The 19,728-nt window shown below is 38.7% G+C and overlaps 1 protein-coding gene across 6 annotated transcripts in view; it reads left to right on the forward strand.

Annotated features, from left to right (window-relative positions):
• BTRC (beta-transducin repeat containing E3 ubiquitin protein ligase) overlaps positions 1 to 19,728 on the forward strand; it is a 183,115-nt gene that overhangs the window by 140,786 nt on the left and 22,601 nt on the right. For all 6 annotated transcript variants that reach the window (XM_019459202.2, XM_019459199.2, XM_019459198.2 and 3 more), the window contains 2 exons: positions 10,442 to 10,673; positions 14,651 to 14,837. In XM_019459202.2, the coding sequence (XP_019314747.1) occupies positions 10,442 to 10,673; positions 14,651 to 14,837 (419 nt within the window). The remainder of the gene's footprint in view (positions 1 to 10,441; positions 10,674 to 14,650; positions 14,838 to 19,728) is intronic.

A 19,728-nucleotide genomic window follows, 5' to 3' on the forward strand; every position in this document is an offset into this window, starting at 1 on the left:
AAATGGGACAATAGACTACTTTTTTGGTCACTGAAAGTTATAAAGGTTTTTTAAGAACTGAAAACTAGAATGATAAAATCTATGATCCCACTTTTGAACACTCAGTACCTCTCATTCTGCATGTTCAATTTATGGCCAGATTCTTTCAGTTTCTCTTGAAATCCTCTGTTAAATAAAAGATGCCCCAATGCCAGTGGGCCCTTACCCTTCTGGGTTCCTCTTTTGTTTCTGTCTAGCTCTTTAGGAGCTCTAGAGCTGTTCTGGATCCCCTACCATCACCATGTCCTCATCCCTATGTGTGTTTACTTACCTCTTTCAGTCCTAATCAAAATTCAGACGATACCATTTCCTCTTAATTCAACCAAGGCTATGTTGAACTTATGTAAGAGATATTTTTCCAAAGAAATCAAGGGAAAACAGTAAGAAAAAACTTTAAAGTTATTGCCTTTGGATTCTTATTTAACTAAACCTGGCAACAGCCAATAGAGAGTATAGTATAGACCTTTAAAAAATCCTCCGTCCTCCCTTTTTGGGATGCCTGGGTGGTTCAGTGTGTTGAACATCCAGCTCTTGATTTCGGCTCAGGTCATGATCTCACAGTTTGGGAGTTTGAGCCCCTCATCAGGCTCTGCATAGACAGTACAGAACCTGCTTGAGAGTCTCTGTCTCTCTCTCTCTCTCTCTCCCTCCCTCCCTCCTCCTCCTCTCTCTGCCCCTCCCCCACTCACATTCTCTCAAATAAACAATTAAAAATTTTTTAAAAAAATTCTCCCTTTCCCCCCCTCGGAACTCTTGAATGTTTTACCTTGTTTCTTCTGGCCACAGGATCAAGAACCCTGGTTCTGTCCCCTTCCAGGTTAATATACCAGGTTAAATATTTGAAGGATCAGCCCTGTTGAAAAAGTGAGTTACTATTACTGAAGTAAATGTGTATTATACCCCAAATGTACAATTTTCAACAGGTTCTCCTTCCTTTCTTGTGAGGATAAAATACCTTTCTTCCAAGTACTTGCTAATCTGCCTGTTGTAATCTTAGCCATGATCACCTCTTGCCTGGATCATTTTATCAGCCTTCTAGTTGGCCTTCCTCTGTTCATGCACCTTGCTCCTGTTATCCCCTCACCATTCTCTACATGGCAGCTGGTATAAATATTTCTAAAGGATAAATCAGATGCTGTCATATTTGACTACTTCAGAACCAGCAGAGGTTCTCCTTGACACTTAGGATAAAATCCAGACTCCTTACTTACAGAAAGCCTAATGTGATATGGCCTCAGGCCACCTCGCTAACTCATTTCCCAATACTTTCCCCAACATTCACTGTGCCCCAGCCATACTAGCCTTCTTTCTGTCTTTCACTTGAACACACCTTTGACTTCTTGTTTGGGGGTCTTTTCCCAGATCTTCACAAGACTGACCCTCATTATTCAGCTCTTAGCTCAGATGTTACCTCCTTCTGCATCATTTCATGACCACCTCAGTTACAGTAGACTGTACTATTCCCTCCCTGTTTTATGTTAACAATTATTTCATTTTCTTGACAATATTTATTGGTTTCTGAAATTAACATTTATTATATATTCTCATTCCACTCCTCCCTAGAGAAGATAAACTGTGCCTGTTCACTACAATTTCTCTAGCACTTAGAAAAGTGCCTAGCACAGAATAGTTATTCAATAAATGGTTGTTGGTTGATTGATAACTCTGAAGTCCCAGCCTTAGTCACAGTTCTTGTCCTATCCCTCCTAAGCTATAGCCCTATCCCCAGCACAATCCTTGCCCATTTTATTCTTAGACTCATTCATCATCTTAATCATTAAATCCCTCTTCCTCTACCATGGGTTTCAATGCTAGTCTTTCCTCAGAGCCCTTTTTTAAAAAATCACCTGGTGTTTATCATGGCAAGTGCACTCCTTTTTTTTTTTTAATTTTTTAAAAATGTGTATTTATATTTAAAAGAAAGAGAGAGCCTGTGCACACACGCACCAGCGGGGGAAGGGCAGAGAGAAGGGAGGACAGAGGATCTGAGGCAGGCTCCTCACTGACAGCAGAGAGCGCAATGAGGGGCTCAGACTCAACGAACCATGAGATCATGACCTGAGCCAAAGTCAGAACCAACTGTGTCACACAGGCACCCCACAGCAAGTGTACTCCTTAATCCCCATTAACTATTTCACACACACCCCCAAAGCCCTTCCTAAGGCCAGAAAGAATCCTTAAATATCATTTGCCTCTCTCTAGTCATAAATATTACTCTTTATCTAGTCCTTGCACCCCCAATTCCCAATGGTGTCCTGTGTCTAAAACGTTTTTCTTTCTCTACTTACCACACCCTTCCTGCGGCTAAAGCAGAGTTTACATGCCAACTGGAAACATCTATCATCTCATCATCAAATTCAGCCAGTCCATGCTGTGTCTTCCAACCTCTACACATTACAATTAGCAAAGTCAGCTCACTCGATATTGCAGTGGTTGTAGTTAGGCTGGTTGATGTCTGCAAGTGTATATTTCTCCCTCCTGGCCCAGGCAGCAGCTTCAAAGAAATTCATGGTAATTTTGAAAGTGGTGCTTGTAATATGTTTTCAGGGGGGGGAAAATGTTGGCTTTAGCCTTTGAGGACTAAGCTGAGGACAGTCATATAAATACTTAAGTCCTTTCATTTATGTGCTTGTCACCTGACAGCTTCTTCCTTTCTTTCTTTTGGAGCTAACTGTTCATTGTAAACAGAAAAGCAGAAGAAGAGATGTGCAGGGGTGGCAGAAAGTTAGTGTCACCATTAAACTGAGGTTGTTTGTCAGCTTTCCTAGACATTTGAACAGCAGTGGTTGAGTCATCAAGCTTTTGTTGGGAAAGCCAAATCAATTCTATTGCCACCAGTAACCATTACCCTTTCTCCCATACACTCTAATATACAACCTTTTGATTTTTTAATAATTGAACCTTTTCACTGTGCCCTTGTGGATTTTCAGAGGTTCTCAAATTGAAATTTTGCTACTTTTGCTTTAGCCATTAGTAGAAAAATCTGTATGGGAGAATGATAGAGGGAAAAGGCTTGATAACAAAGACCTCTGAGCTCTCTACAAATGTAATATCTTTGTTACAGATGAAATTAATATTACAATGACATTTATATTTGGGAGTACTCTATCCTTAGAAGTTTCAATTTTATTAAAATTTAATTTACATTCAATAAAATACACCCATTTTAAGTACACAAGTTTGATGAATTTTAGCAGAAGTACACATACAGCTGTGTAACAGTCAAGCTGTAGAACATATTCATTGCCCCACAACCTTCCCTTGTGCCCTTACTCAATCAACCCCATGCCCACATCCAGCCCCAGTCCATCACTTACCTGTTTCTATCATTATAAATTAGAGTAGTTGTTCCTAGAGTTTCATATAAGTAGAGTTGTAAAGTATGAGTTTTTGTGCCTGGCTTCTTTTGTTCAGCATGTTTTTGAGATTCATACATGAGATTTTGTGTATCTGTAGTTCATTCCTTTTATTGCCCAGTACTGTTCCATTTTACAGATATATCTCAGTTTGCTTAACTCTTGATGGACATTGAGATTTTTTTTTTAGCTTGGGACTATTATGAAATATGTTTTCATTTTGCAGAGGAGGTAAATGCCTAGAAGTGGGTCATATGATAAATATAAGTTCAGTTATATAGAAACTGTGCTGTGTGTTCTAAAGTAGTTGTACCTTTAACCATTACTGCCAGCAAAGTATGAGAGGCTCATTTGCTCCTCATTTTTGCCCATATGTGCTATGATCAGTCTTTTTAATTTTAGCCATTGTCATAATTGTGTAGTAGTATCTCATTGTGATTTTAATTTGCATTTCCCTAGTGACTGATGATTCTGAACATCTTTCCATGGGCTTATTGGCCATCCATGATTCTTTTTTTGTGAAGTGTCTATTCAAATCTTCGGCCCATTAAAAAAAAAAAGAATTATTTGTTATTATCAAGTTCTAAGAGTTCTTTATATATTCTGAATACAAGTCCTTTGTCAAAAGTGTATATTGCAAATATTTTCTCCCAATTTGTGATTCGTGTTTTTATTTTGTTAACTGTTTCTTTTAGAAACCAGAAGTTTAAATTTTTGGCACATGCTAATTTATCTATGTTTTCCTTAAGAAATAGTTTGTAGGAGTGCCTGGGTGGCTCAGTCAATTAAGTGTCTGACTCTTGATTTCGGCTCAGGTGGTGATCTCTCGGTTTGTGGGGTTGAGCCATGTCAGGCTCTGCACTGTGTGGAGCCTGCTTGGGATTCTCTGCCCCTCCCCTGCTTGCTTGCTCTCACTCTCGCTTTCTCCCGCCCAAATAAATAAACTTAAAAAAAAAAAAAAAAAGTTTGTGCTTTTGTGTCCTATGTATGAAATGTTTACCTGTCTCAAGAGTACCAAGATTTTCTCCTGTGTTTGCTTCTAGACATTGTCTTAGCTCCTACATATAAATCCAAAATCCATGTAAGTTAACTTTCAGATATGGTTGAAAGTAAAGAACAAAGTCCATTGTCTCTACATGGATATCCAGATGTTTCATCATCATCTTTTGAAAAGTCTATTTTTTCCTTATTAAGTTATCTTGGCACCTTTCTCAAAAATCAACTGGCCATATGTAAGTCTCTTCGTTGAGTCTATATTCTGTTTCATTGATCTACATGCTTGTCCTTACACCAAAGTCACACTATCTTGATTACTATTGCTTTATTTAAGTCTCGAAATTCAGTGCTGTGAATCCTCCATCTTTGTTTCTGTTTTGCAGAATCACTTGGCTGAAGTTTAGGTCCTTTGTGTTTCCATTTAAATTTTAGAGTCACGTTGTCAGTTTGCTTGCTGGGATTTCATTGATATTGCATTGACTCTTATCAATGGATCGATTGGAAGGAATGAACATCTTAACCATATTGAGTCCCATTTGTGAACATAATATATCTCTCCATTTATTTAGGTCTTATAAAATTTCCCTCAGCACCCAGGGCACCTGGGTGGTTCAGTCCATTAAGCATCCAACTTTGGCTCAGGTCATGATCTCACAGCTAATGGGTTCAAGCCCCATATCAAGCTCTGTGCTGACAGCTCAGAGCCTGGAGCCTGCTTTGGATTCTGTGTCTCCCTGTCTTTCCCCTCCCCTGCTTGTGCTCTGTGTGTCTCTCGCATGCAAAAATAAATAAACGTTAAAAATTTTTTTTTAAGTTTCCCTCAGCACTGTTTTGTTGTTTTCAGTTTTACAGGTATTAACACATATGTTGTTACGTTTATTCCTAAGTATTATATTTTTTAATGCTACTGTAAATTGTATAGGCAGACAGTTTTATTCATTTATTTATTCTTTATAAATGAAAATATTTTATTTCAACCAACTGAGCCACCCAGGTGTCCCAGGCAAACAGTTTTAAAAAGTATTTTTCCAAAAAAAGAAATGAGTATAGTGCTTACCCTTAGCAGGGCTGGCAACCCAAAAAAAGGAGTCAAGGCAGGGCTTATAAGGCTCCTGGTAATCTGTTTCTTGATCTAGGTGCTGGTTACATGGGTGTGTTCACATTCTGAAAATTCATCAAGCTATACATTTAAGATTATGCACATTTTTTAATTTTATTTTTTTTTAAATTTACATCCAAATTAGCATATAGTGCAACAATGATTTCAGGAGTAGATTCCTTAATGCCCCTTACCCATTTAGCCCATCCCCCCTCCCACAACGCCTCCCGTAAGCCTCTGTTTGTTCTCCATATTTAAGAGTCTTTTATGTTTTGTCCCCCTCCCCATTTTTATATTATTTTTGTTTCCCTTCCCTTATGTTCATCTGTTTTGTCTCTTAAAGTCCTCATACAAGTGAAGTCATATATTTGTCTTAAGATTATGCACTTTAAAAAAAAATTGTTTTTAATGTTTATTTCTGAGAGAGAGCACGAGCAGGGGAGGGGCAGAGTGAGGGGGAGACACAGAATCTGAAGCAGGCTCCAGGCTCTTAGCTGTCAGCACAGAGCCCAGTGCAGGGCTTGAACTCGTGTACTGTGAGATCATGACCTGAGCAGAAGTTGGATGCCCAACTGAATGAGCCACCCAGGTGCTCCAAAATTATACACTTTTATGTATATTATACTGTAATGAAAAATTAAAATAGAAAAATACATATTACATAGTGAGAAAGAAATAAGGATTTTCTTTTAAGTTTATATATTTTGAGAGAGAGAAAGCACGAGTGGGGTAGGGACAGAGAGAGAAAGGGAGAGAATCCCAAGCAGGCTCTGCACTATCAGCATGGAGCCTGACATGGGGATCAAATCTAAACTGTGAGATCATGACCTGAGCCACAATCAAGAGTCAGATGCTTAACTGCCTGAGCTACCCAGGTGCCCCAGAAGTATGTATTTTCAAAAGAAGAGGGAAAGTCCAATTCCAGCAGTGTCATAAGTTCATTAGGAGTGTTGATTTATTGAGCACTTTACTGTGTGCCAGGTAGTAAACTAAGCATGCTTTTCTTAGATTATTTTATTTGATCCTCACAAAAACCCAGTGGAATATATTGTGTAATTATCCCCATTTGGCAAGATGAGGGAAACAGAGACTCAAAAAAAAAAAAAAAATCAAGTTGTTTATTCCATGACACACAGCTAGTAAATCGTGGACCTAGAGTTTGAAACCAGGTCTTTGTACTACTGTAGGACCACAACTCTTAAAAAATACAGTGTGGTGTAGAGGTTAAGAGTAAGCAACTCATTCAAAGCAATAATGGGTCTAAAGTGTGTGTTTTCCTACCTCACAAGGAAATACTCTGTTTTGGAAGTTGTGACTAAAATGTAGTACCAGCTGGAGTAGCCCAGACAGTTGGTACATACATGAACTATCAGTTTATACTTCATTTCTAATAGCCAAATGTTTTAGGTCCTATTTATGATTGGATCATTGAAAATACAAGGAAGTCCTGACTGAACTTTAGCTCCTGCAGTGGGATAACCAAATTTGTGAAATCCTTAGGCATTTTTATCTGTTAATAGTCTGATAGCCACTGATCAAAGCATGACTCCCTGTGATTCTAGAAACATCTGGTTTGTTGAAGATTATAAATAGAATCATTTCATTACCATGCCGATTATTGTTCTCTGTTCCTGGCATTTCTGGTCTTTAGCAAGAAAACAATAACCTAGGGTAGCATCCAACTCCAACCCATTTCCACCTTTTAAAAGACAAAAAGACAAATTTATAAAAGATGATGGAGGGGGAGGTTTGGGTTGTTGAGAAGTGGTGTTGGTGAAGCTTGTACACCCACCTATTCATTAGCTCACTAAATCTTACTCCATATTTCACAAATTTTTCTTTTCTGAAATGCAAACAAATAACCTACCCCAAAATAGCTCTGAAGTCCCCCAAGGCCTGTGTCCAACAAGGTTCTTATTAATCATTTTTAGTCTATATCATAGACCACAGTGGCACTTACGCTAGAAAACACCCAACTCTGTATACCAGAGCCTGCTGCTTACAGGTGTCAGCTCTTTCGTGTAAACAGAATGGCTAATGTCATTCTTGACCATACACTTTGAATTGTGTTTCGTGGATCATTTGTACAGAAACCTGCATGTAGGATTTAACATTTAGAAATTAAGCCAGCCTGTGCCTTGAATAGCAGAAGTTGATTTTCCAAATTTGATAGTTTTATAGCACGTTCAATATGTCTAGGCAGGTATGAGCTCCATAGTAACATTGGCCTTCCTGCCAAATCGGAATTGCCTCAGGCAAATGTGCCGAAGATCTATCAAAGTACTTTGAAAAGTGTCCCCAGCTTCAAACTTGCATATGATCCTTGTCTTCTTTCTTTTCTCATACCCCATGTCCAGTCTGTCAGCAAGTTCAGTTTGCTTAGCTTTCAAAGTATACGTTGAGTCCCAATTATTTCTCATTACCTCTACAGCCCTAGTCCAAAAGATTGTTCTCTTCCATGGACTACTTCGAAGTAGTCTTTTAATCAGTCTCCTTATTTCTATTCATGTCCCCTACAGTCTTGTTGTTCACATAGCCATGCTCCATTTAAAAGAAGTCAGATCATGTCACTCTAGGGCTTCTAGGTGCTTGTCTATGTGATCTCTCTCTCTGTCTCTCTCTCTCTCTCTCTCTCTCTCTCTCTACATAGCTGCTCATCTTCCTGAGTTCCCTTTCCAGCACGGTAGCCTGAATTTCTTACTGGGTAGCTCAAGACTCTAAGAAGTAAGCAGAAGCTGAATGTCACTTTCTCCACACTTTGTTAGCCAAAGCCCAGATTCAAAGGCTAAGACAAACTCTGCCTTTTGATGGAAGGAACAGCATTCAATGTTCAGGGAGAGATGGAATTGTTTCAGGCCGTCTTGGAGATTGGCTGCTCCCACCTAAATGACCTGGATGAACTGGCTTGAACTACTCCGGCTTACTTCTCCTTGTTCCCTTGGTTCAAACCACCTGGGCCTTTTTGGTGTGCCTTAAAAATGCCAGACAGGGGCGCCTGGGTGGCTCAGTCGGTTGAGCGTCCGACTTCAGCTCAGGTCATGATCTCGCGGTCTGTGAGTTCGAGCCCCGCGTCGGGCTCTGTGCTGACAGCTCAGAGCCTGGAGCCTGTTTCAGATTCTGTGTCTCCCTCTCTCTCTGCCCCTCCCCTGTTCATGCTCTGTCTCTCTCTGTCTCAAAAATAAATAAACGTTTAAAAAAAAAAAATGCCAGACAGACTGTGCCACCCAGGACCTTTGCCCTCAAATTCCCTTTGCCCTAGACCATTCTTCCCCCATGTAACAAAATGTCTAATTTCCTCATTTCCTTCATGTCTCAGGTCAGAAGTCATCTCTTTAGGGAAACTATCTCTGACCCCTTAGGCTTAAATAATTATATTAGTTTTTTGTGTTTTTTTAATTGCTGCATAACAAGCTACCAGGATAAAATAACACCCATTCATTAGCTTACAATTTTCTAGGTCAGAAGTCTGGCATAGCATGGCCACGTCCTCTGTTCAGAGTGTCACAAGGCTGAAATGAAGGTGCTGACCAGGCTGCGTTCTCATCTGGAGGCTCTGGGGGGAAATCCTCTTCTCAGCTCATTGTTGTCAGCAGAATTCAGATCCTTGCCTTTGTAGTATTGAGGTACCCATTTCCTTACTGGCTGTCATCTGGGAGCTCTCTCAACTCGCAGAGGCTGACCACATCCTTTGCCATGTGGTCCCCTTCTTCTTCAGTAACCAATTGGAGAAAGCTCTCTGCTTTTAAAGAGCTCATTTGATAGGTCAAACCCACTCCAGTAATCTCCCTATCTTAAGGTCAGCTGATTTGGCACCTTAATTAAAGCAGTGCCTATGTGTTTGTTTGAATAGCTGAGAGAAGGTGTGTGTACGTATATATATATATATATATATATATACGTACACACACCTAAGGCCCAGAATCTTGGGGGGAGCCATCTTAGAATTTTGCCTAGTACAATAACGTATACTTTTTTTTTCTATCCCCTTATTTTTTTTTTAAGTTTTTAATCTTTTATTTGAGAGAATGAGAGTGAGAGTGGGGGAGAGGGGCAGAGGAAGAGAGAGAGAGAATCTTGAAACAGGCTCCACACTGAGCATGGAACCCAATGCAGGGCTCGGTTCCACAACCCTGGGATCATGACCTGAACTGAAATCAAGAGTTGGATACTCAACCAGCTGGTCCACCCAGGCGCCCCATATCCCCTTACTTTTCTTAATAGCACTATGCACATTGTATTTTCCAGTATTTGGTTATGTTTTTATCTTGCTGTACATACTACAAGTTCCTGATAACAGACACTGTTATTTTGGTTCAGTGTTGTATTCCTAGCACCTAGGACAGTGTTTGACACATCGTAGATGCTTGGTTGATATTTTCTCAATGAACTAACTAATTAATAGAAAGACTGTATGGCATGTAAGTTTGATTTCCTTTTTAGAAGGAAAAGGGTAGGTTGAACATATACATATTATATTTAAGCTTTATCTCCAAGGTACTAGAGTTTCAGATTATTCATTGGCCTTTCTTTGCGTGGAAGGTTTCTTATTTGATTGGTAAAAAATAAGTTGTAAGTAAGTAATTCTGTAAATGTCCAGTAACTGGTATATACAAAAAAAAAAGAGCAAATTAGCTTTTTTGCTTGCTAGTAATAATAACTTAATATGCCTTCAGCTTTCAGTTTTCATCTGTGTATCTCCAAATAATATCTTCCTGTGAACTTTTAGACATGAATGTCTAGTCATCCAACACTATTTCTGATTTACCAACTTACTGTGGTCTTTGTGTGGCTTTCTATGTAACTGCTATTCACAAGCATCCAATTACTAATAGAGTAACAGAGTGAGCTCCATCATATAGACATAAATAGCATGCCAGACCAGAAAATTATATATTTCCCTCATTTTCAGTACTTACTGTTTCATGTTTCTTTTAATCCACCCCTTCTACAGACGAAACTTGCCAATGGCACTTCCAGTATGATTGTGCCCAAGCAACGAAAACTCTCAGCAAGCTATGAGAAGGAAAAGGAGCTGTGTGTCAAATATTTTGAGCAGTGGTCAGAGTCCGATCAAGTGGAATTTGTAGAACATCTTATATCCCAAATGTGTCATTACCAACATGGACACATAAACTCATATCTTAAACCTATGCTGCAGAGGGATTTCATAACTGCTCTGCCAGGTATGTCTCCGGGTGTTTGTGAGCCATTAATTTGCCTAGAAGATATGTGACAATGGTAATGGAACTAGATCTTCGTCTTTCTTTTTAAAAGTCTTCATTGGCTTGATTTTTATAAACTGAGTTCTTTAATGTTACCTTCTTGGGGTATAAATACCCAAAACATCAAACTCTGGAAATAGAGACCCTTCTTTCCCCAGTCTTCTCTGGATCTCCTACCTTCTAGTCACCCTGTTCTTACCCACTGAGAGGTACAGATAAAATTTTTTGTGAGGTGCTACCTTGATAATGTGTCTTAGCTTCAAGATATGTTAACTTATGTACTTGGATTTGGATTTCTATGGGAATTTGTCAACAGAATAATTTAAATTATGGGACTGAATTTTTAAGTGAGTATTTTGTAAAGAAAGATATCTCAGGAGCCTTGTGACAATAATTTGTAAACACCAGGCTTTGCAACCTCACTGTTCTCAATAACCAAACATTTATCATAAGCTAAATATATGTTTGAATACACACATGCACAAGCTCACACACTTAAAATACATTTTTTGTGGAAGATGATGTGGTGGTTTTACTGAATGCTTGATGGTGATCCTAGGATACTTTGTAGACATCAGTATTTGGAGGAAATGCTATCTCGAGGAAATACAAGGTTGTCCTCTGTGTTAAAAGTTTATTTTAAAAGAACATACAGTATCGGGGCCCTGAGTGGCTTAGTTGGTTGAGCATCCGACTTCAGTTCAGGTCATGATCTCACAACTCATGAGTTCAAGCCCTGCATTAGGCTCTGTGCTGACGGCTCAGAGCCTGGAGCCTGCTTCAGATTCTGTGTCTTCCTCTCTCTTTCTGCCCCTCTCCCATTTGCTCTGTCTCTCTCAAAAATAAATAAAAACATTTTTTAAAAAAGCTATAAAAGAACATATAGTACAAAAGATGAGTGAATCTCTAAAATATTATTATATCATGTTTTTATTTTTTTCAATTGTTTCCTGATTATAGAAGTTATAGGAAATTTAGAAAATTCAAAACCATTTAAAATATAAAAATAAAATTTCCCAGAACACCACCATTCAGAGAGAGCTGCTAATATGCTATTAATATTTTGGCATGTAGCCTTACTGTTTTTTCTAGGTGTGTATATTTCCTTCTAAAACGTTTGTAACATTTTTTTTCTTACTGTGTTCTCTTAATGTATTTTCCTGAGTGTTCTTTTAAAACGTAATTATTGGGGGGGCACCTGGGTGGCGCAGTCGGTTAAGCGTCCGACTTCAGCCAGGTCACGATCTCACGGTCCGTGAGTTCGAGCCCCGCGTCAGGCTCTGGGCTGATGGCTCGGAGCCTGGAGCCTGTTTCCGATTCTGTGTCTCCCTCTCTCTCTGCCCCTCCCCCATTCATGCTCTGTCTCTCTCTGTCCCAAAAATAAATAAAAAACGTTGAAAAAAAAAAAAAAATTAAAAAAAAAAAAAAAAAAAAAACGTAATTATTGGGGCGCCTGGGTGGCTCAGTCGGTTAAGCGGCCGACTTCGGCTCAGGTCATGATCTCGCGGTCCGTGAGTTCGAGCCCCGCGTCGGGCTCTGTGCTGACAGCTCAGAGCCTGGAGCCTGTTTCAGATTCTGTGTCTCCCTCTCTCTGACCCTCCCCGTTCATGCTCTGTCTCTCTCTGTCTCAAAAATAAATAAACGTTAAAAAAAATTTTTTTTAAATAAAACGTAATTATTTATAGTATTATATATTCTTTATGGGGGCCAAAACACATATTATTTAACCCCTTTTTTTGACACTTAGGTAGTTCAAAATATTTTTCCTATTGTAAACTTTGCTGTGGTAGACATTCTTATTCACTAGTCTTTTCCTAGGAAGAAGTAACAGAAATATTATTATGAATATTTTCAAGGTTTTTAATACTTGTGCCAAACTGTCCTCTTCAAAAATATGCCAGCCCTCCCCCAAAAGGCATATTACTACTTTGCTTCATCTTGGCCAATTAATTTTTTTGTTTGTTTTTCCAAAATTGGAATTTAAATCACCCTTTAAAACAAAAGAAATACCTATTTATATCTTAGAAATAACCATTTTAAAACTAAATTTGTATCTATATTTTTTGTTAAGTAGAATAGACTTCTGCCCCCTCTTCCCTCACTGGATTTTGTTCTAGCCATAGGCAAACAGTTTTCATTGTGTGAACAATCTGTGTGCACCTCATTACTGTGCTCTCCCCAGTTACTGAGACATGCTACTATCTCAAGCATATACCACTAAGAATTGAGCAGGAGTTGATTAGATCTGTGTATCCTTTGCCTAATCCTGATCCCTGGTGTGTATCTGCTGACCACTTTATAAGATATTAAATCATCAGGCTAATGCTTTATGGCCATTTTAACTTATAAACCTACACCATCTGGCTACATTTAGTAAACCAAACTACTTCAAAAAATGCCTATAATCCATTAATGTAATGGGTTTGTTTAGAGTGTTAGGTGAAATTACTTCCAAAGACTTACTATAGGGATATAGTGAAGATCAGGAACAATTTGATGACAGCCATTAAAAACACAGGAATGAATTTTGGAAACTTCTGACGGCATAGAAAGTTTCAATTTAAAGGTGCAGGAATTGTACCATCACTGTTTTTTTGTTTTTTGTTTTTTTTTCACGAAGAACTAATTATTATATCTTTAATTGGGTTATAGTCATTTTCCTTTAATAAGAATTAAGTGATGGATGCCTCCATCTGCTTATGCTTAAATATGAACATGTGATGCCAGCCAAACAAAATCCATTTAATGCTTTCTTCTCCAAATCTGCTGAAAAATGTGACTGCTATCCATACAATTTTATAATTAGAATAATGTTTAAGCACGTTTGGGTTGTTGCTAATGGTGTCCAATTGTGTCTTCGTGTGATTCAAGGGAAAGGCACAAAATGAAATGTGGTATTCTCTTTCCTTTTGGTTAAGTTTGTGCCTGAGGGGGTCAGAGTATGAAGGAATCCTTCTGCACTATTTAAGTCTTTAGCACACCTCTGATATGTAACCCGAAGAAGAAATAACCGTGAATGTGTTTGTCTCATTTGTGAATTAGAACAATAGCCAAAAACTTTATTCGTGTGATCATCCTGTTTTATAGTATCTATTTCTCTGAGGCCTCAGTACAGATTTGGGTGGTAGAGTATTTTAACTGGGAAGCCCATCCAGTTTAGGAAGCCCAAGATCTACTTCCATTGTTTTCCTCTATACATCCTACAAAATGGTCTCTGAAATTCTAACCAAGTTATTTATTGGTCTGGGATTTTTTTCATCTTTTGGTCAGCTGTCATGTAGGCTTTATAGCAGCAACTACTCTCAAATACAGTTTTTTTAAACATTTGAAATTAAACTGATACTTGAACTTAAACATACCTCTCTCTTTTCCTCTTGGGATGTTCCCATACCAATCTGTATTTCCTTCTTCTCTTCTTTCTGCATGCCCAAAATTCTATAACCCAGCACATTCTGACTTAGTGCCTCTCCCCTAGTACATTTAAAGGATATTTCTTTTACTGAACAGCTTTGGAACTGCAGCAGTAATAGAAACAGAATGAGAAATGGACCTAATATAGAGATTTGGGGGGGTCTGAATCACAGACTTTGAGATGCCATCCATAGAACATCCCCTAGTGCTGAAATCCATATAGATAGATGTGAATTGTTTTCTGGAATCCTTTTTATTTTTAATGTCTTGGGGGGTTTGCTAGTTGTTAGCTCTAACTTCCTTATCTAAAGGAAGATGGAAAATACTGTTCATTTCTGTAACCTTATGGAAAAATTATTGACACTCATTTTACCCAAGTTTCTGTTTGAAAAAGAAACTGGACCACACTAGGGACAATGATATGCTTTCAGAACAGAATAAATGCTGTTCTTTTTTTAAGGACCTTTTGTAAAAAACCATTCACCACCTATGCTTCTCTTCTTTACCTCCTCCCCCAAACCCAACAGCTCGGGGTTTGGATCACATTGCGGAGAACATTCTGTCATACCTGGATGCCAAATCACTATGTGCTGCTGAACTTGTATGTAAGGAATGGTACCGAGTGACATCTGATGGCATGTTATGGAAGAAGCTCATTGAGAGAATGGTCAGGACGGATTCTCTGTGGAGAGGCCTGGCAGAACGAAGAGGATGGTGAGCCTTTTAACTTTCTTACTATCATGGAGCTTCAGGACTTGGCCGTTCAGAGTCATTGGAATAATATTGGGAACCAGAGAGACTGCTTCTCATTGAATATGATGATGTTGCTGGTTTATAGCACAAAATGTAAAATAGTTGTACACGTACTCAACAGTGTTTCTTCTGACCAATCATTCATAAATGACATACTGTGTTAATACTACTTTGCAAAAAATGATTAAAAACCGACTTCATTTAGAGCATTCTGTTCTCTGGGCAGAAAGTAGTGTCCTGAAAAAGGGCTGATAGGCAGTTTGTAAGACAGATGAGTTTAGATCACACAGAAGCCATCAGATGCCCGAAACAATCCCGAACCAGTAAGTATGCTCTCCTTCAGAAGATTTCTTGTCTTTAATCCATGCCTGTGGTGGTTTATCACCTTTGTAATCAAAATTATTTTTACACTCAACTAGAATAAGAACTCTAGGCATGGGAAAGAGTGAAATGTGTCATCTAGTATATCTCACTGTTTCCTCAGAAGACTCATATTTTCTTAAGATTTTACTGCTTAATCCTGAATTCCTTGAGGCATTATATAGTGAGCAGCCTGAGAGACCTCACCAATTTTATTGTTGTTCTTTTAAGATAAAGGTACCATTTCATTAGAACTTCTGGAAGATGCCTTCTATATGTACTTTCAAAGGATATCTCTAGAATGTCACTGAAAGAAAGTCAGGTGTGAATAATTTCATAAGTAAAATAAAAGTGACATATTAAATATTTTAGTTGATAGAAATGCACCAGCAGACATATGTGTGCTCAGGGATATCCTGAGCAATTAATTTTATCAATTATATATCTTGGACCATAAAGAGATACAAAACTGTTAAGAAAAGAGGGGCAGCTTTTCTCAGCAATTTTCATTAAAATATAGTTAGCTCATTTTTTTTTCATCTTTGAAATTTATGGCTCCCTTTCTTTTATCTTTTTGGATATTTGAAATTCATTGATATATAATAAACGTATTGACCCCTAAATGTTATACCAAATGCTTCAAGAAATTTCTGTCATTCTGGCTATTAGGAAGGCTTTATAATTTCCCTCAAATTCAATTAAAAAAAAAATTTTTTTAACGTTTATTTATTTTTGAGACAGAGAGAGACACAGCATGAACAGGGGAGGGGCAGAGAGAGAGGGAGACACAGAATCTGAAACAGGCTCCAGGCTCTGAGCTGTCAGCACAGAGCCCGACGCGGGGCTCGAACTCACGGACCGCGAGATCGTGACCTGAGCTGAAGTCGGCCGCTTAACCAACTGAGCCACCCAGGCGCCCCTCAAATTCAATTTTAAAGGAAGCAAATGCCAAGCTATTCTTTGGCTATATAAACGTGAATATATGAAAGCATAGTGTTATTCTTCCCAAATATGTTTTTCTTATTCTCATTTATTTCACTATATAGAAAAATAGAAACCTTTCATAATTTATTTCATACTTTGGAAATAAACTCTTTATAAAAAAGCAAATATATATATATATATACACACACACACACATACATATATACATATATACATATATATATATATACATATACATATACATATACATATACATATACATATATATAGTTGTATGGGATTCAAAATCCATCGTTTTGCTAACAGGCATGCCAGGACCAGCCTTAGATATAGAGCAGTTGCTTACGTGGAAGAGTTTTAGGGCAGCTAGGAATATTCTACTACCCCTCACAGGGAAAAAAGAAGAGAAAAGAAAAAAAGAAAAATTCTCCAGGGTCACCTGGGTGGCTCAGTTGAGTAAGTGCCCATCTCTTCATTTTGGCTCCAGTCGTGATCTCACAGTTCATGAGACTGAACCCTGAATTGGGCTCTCTGCTGTCAGCTTGGGATTCTCTCTCTGTCTCTGTCTCTGCCCCTCCCCTGCTCATTCCCTCCCTCCCTCTCTCGCTCTCTCTGTCCCTCCCTCCCCCTCCCCCAAAATAAATGAATAAACTCTAAAAAAAAAAAAAGTCATTTAGGGGCACTGGGTGGCTCATTTGGTTAAGCAGCCGACTTCGGCTCAGGTCATGATCTCATGGTTCGTGAATTCAGGCTCTGTGCTGACAACTCGGAGCCTGGAGCCTGCTTCAGATTCTGTGTCTCTTTATCTCTCTGCCCCTCCCCCATTTGCGTGCGCTCGCTCGTGCTCTCTCTCTCTCTCTCTCTCTCTCTCTCTCTCTCAGAAAATAAATAAAACATTAAAAAAATAAAAATTTAAAAAACATCATTTAGGGCGCCTGGGTGGCTCGGTCAATTAAGCATCCAACTTTGGCTCAGGTCTTGATCTCATGGTTTGTGAGTCCAAGCCCTACATGGGGCTCCATGCTGTCAGTGCGGAGCCTGTTTCGGATCCTTTGTCTCCCTGTCTCTCTCTCCCTCACTGACACTCACTCATGCTCTCTCTCTCAAAAAATAAACTTAAAAATTTTTTTTAATCTTTTAAAAAATGACATTTCAAAAGAAAAACCCAAATTCTCCTCCAAATTGGAACTCATAACCTAAAATCTCTAGGACAGAGATTCACTCCCATAACAATAAAGGTTTCTTCCCTGTTAAAATATACTTTTTCCCATTTATACTGTAAATAACAGTAAACCTTTATCAGACATTGGGAGTTTACAAACTTTTTTTTTTTTTTACTTTTTAAAAAATATATTTATTTTGAGAGACCACTTGTGTGGAGTGGGGGGGGGGGGGGGGGGGAGGGGCCAGAGAGAGAGAATCCCGTGCTATCAGCCTAGAACCTGACGAAGGGCTCCATCTCATGAATCATGAGATCACGAGCTGAGCTGAAATCAAGAGTCGGATGCTTAACCAACTGAGCCACCCAAGTGCCCTTACAAACTCTTTTTTTTGAAGGCAGGAAGAACAAGAAACAGATAAGTAGATTTGGACAGATGCTTGTGAAAATACCAAAGATAACAGCCTCCACAATTTTACTTGGAGTTGGCAGTAAATAGGAAGATCTGTTATGTTAGTTACAAAGAGAAAAAACAAACAAGATCATTGAAAAGATGGCCTTTTGCCTTTTATATGAAGGGTATATGAAGGTATGGATGAGAAATAATCTAGGATCCAGTATTGATTATCACTCTTTCCCTATCTCCTCAACCACAGGAGCCCATTTCTGTTCTTTTGAGCATCCTTCATAGTTCAGACCATATTCTTTTGTCCCTGGCCACATTTGTCATCTTACCTTGATAGAGCCCCATGAAATTACAAGAATTTGTCCACCCCGTGGAGACTTCCTTTAATATCCCCCTTGACTTTCTCTGACTGCTTGTATTTTTTTTTTTTTTTTTTGAGAGAGAGAGAGAGCATGAGTGGGGGAAGGGTAGAGAGAAAGGGAGACATAGAATCTGAAGCAAGCTTCAGGCTCTGAGCTGTCAGCACAGAGCCCGGACACAGGGCTTGAACTCATACTGCAAGATCATGAACTGAGTTGAAGTTGAACACCTAACCGATTGAGCTACTCAGGCACCCTTGACTGCTTGTGTCTTTTTAAAACTTTTTTAATGTTTATATTTATTTTTGAGAGAGAGAGAGACAGAGCAAGAGCAGGGGAGGGGCAGAGAGAGAGGGAGACACAGAATCCGAAGCAGGCTCCAAGCTCTGAGCTGTCAGCACAGAGCCCGACGCAGGGCTTGAACTCAGAAACCGCAAGATCATGACTTGAGCCAAAGTCAGACGTTCAACAGACCAAGCCACCCAGGCGTCCCAGTGACTGCTTGTATTTTTAACTTTGACTTTCTTCTTGTGTTAGTGTTCTCCCTACTTTTTAAAAAATTCAGTCTATGATCACGTTCTCATCTTCTCTCAGATTGTCTTTCCAAGCCTACTGTGTCAATAAAGTTTTCCTTTCATACCTTTCCCCAAATCCTGGCTTTGACAGTTTCTTCCATTTCCCCCAACCAAAAACAATAAGTAAATATCGTTTTCTAATGAAGCTTTGGGTTTAGCTTCCACTCCACTGTTGTATTTAGATGAATCTGACAGTCTGCCCCTAGGACATGAACTCTGTCTCTTTCTATCTTGAATAATATTGAGTGTACTCTCTGTGCTCAGTAATGGTAACTCTTAAAAGTATAATAAACGACCACTTGGGAAAGTCCATTTTCTTAATCAGCAGATCACATTTTATGATAACATTCTAAATTTAATATTTAGCATTTATCATGTACTTACATTCTCAGAGGTACTAGACATTTCACACAGAAGTGGTCCCTGTTGTCAGAGAGCTTCCATCATAAAAGGTTTTGACTTACAACACAGATACAGACTGAAAAACCAGTTTTCAGCACCTCACCACCCTTTTTTGTAGCACCTTTAATTTGAAGAAACTCAGACACTTTAGCAAGGCATGAAAAATACATTGAGGTAAAAAATGAAATCAGAGGCTTATATGATTTCTCTTTTCTTAGAATGTAGGGATAGTTTCATTACATATGAAGAAAATCCTGGGCGCCTATAGTCAATTGCCAGAGATTAAAAGGAGGGCAGGAATCTCTGAGGAATGGTGGGTACTGGGAGATAATAAAGTAGTAGAGTGTAGGCTCTAAAATCAGACTTAGATTCAAATTCCAGGTCTACTTGCTAGGTGTGTGACCTTGAGCGGGTTACCTAACCTCCCTGGCATTTGATTTGTTTGCTTGCAAAATGAATGTAGTGATTATCACCTCATGAAAGGGTGTTGGAATTGAAATTATTAAGTTATAACTATTAACCAGATTTAGGATCTTTTCGCTCAAAATCTGTTGTTTGGTTACAGTGTGTTTGCAGAGTAAGATTGTTCTCTTATTGCAGAATAAGAGAAGTGTGCTTGTAACCCAGAATTATTTCACAATGTGTC

The sequence above is a fragment of the Panthera pardus genome, unplaced genomic scaffold (genome assembly GCF_024362965.1).
Source record: "Panthera pardus isolate Hobbes unplaced genomic scaffold, ASM2436296v1 HiC_scaffold_22, whole genome shotgun sequence".
NCBI lineage: Eukaryota > Metazoa > Chordata > Mammalia > Carnivora > Felidae > Panthera > Panthera pardus.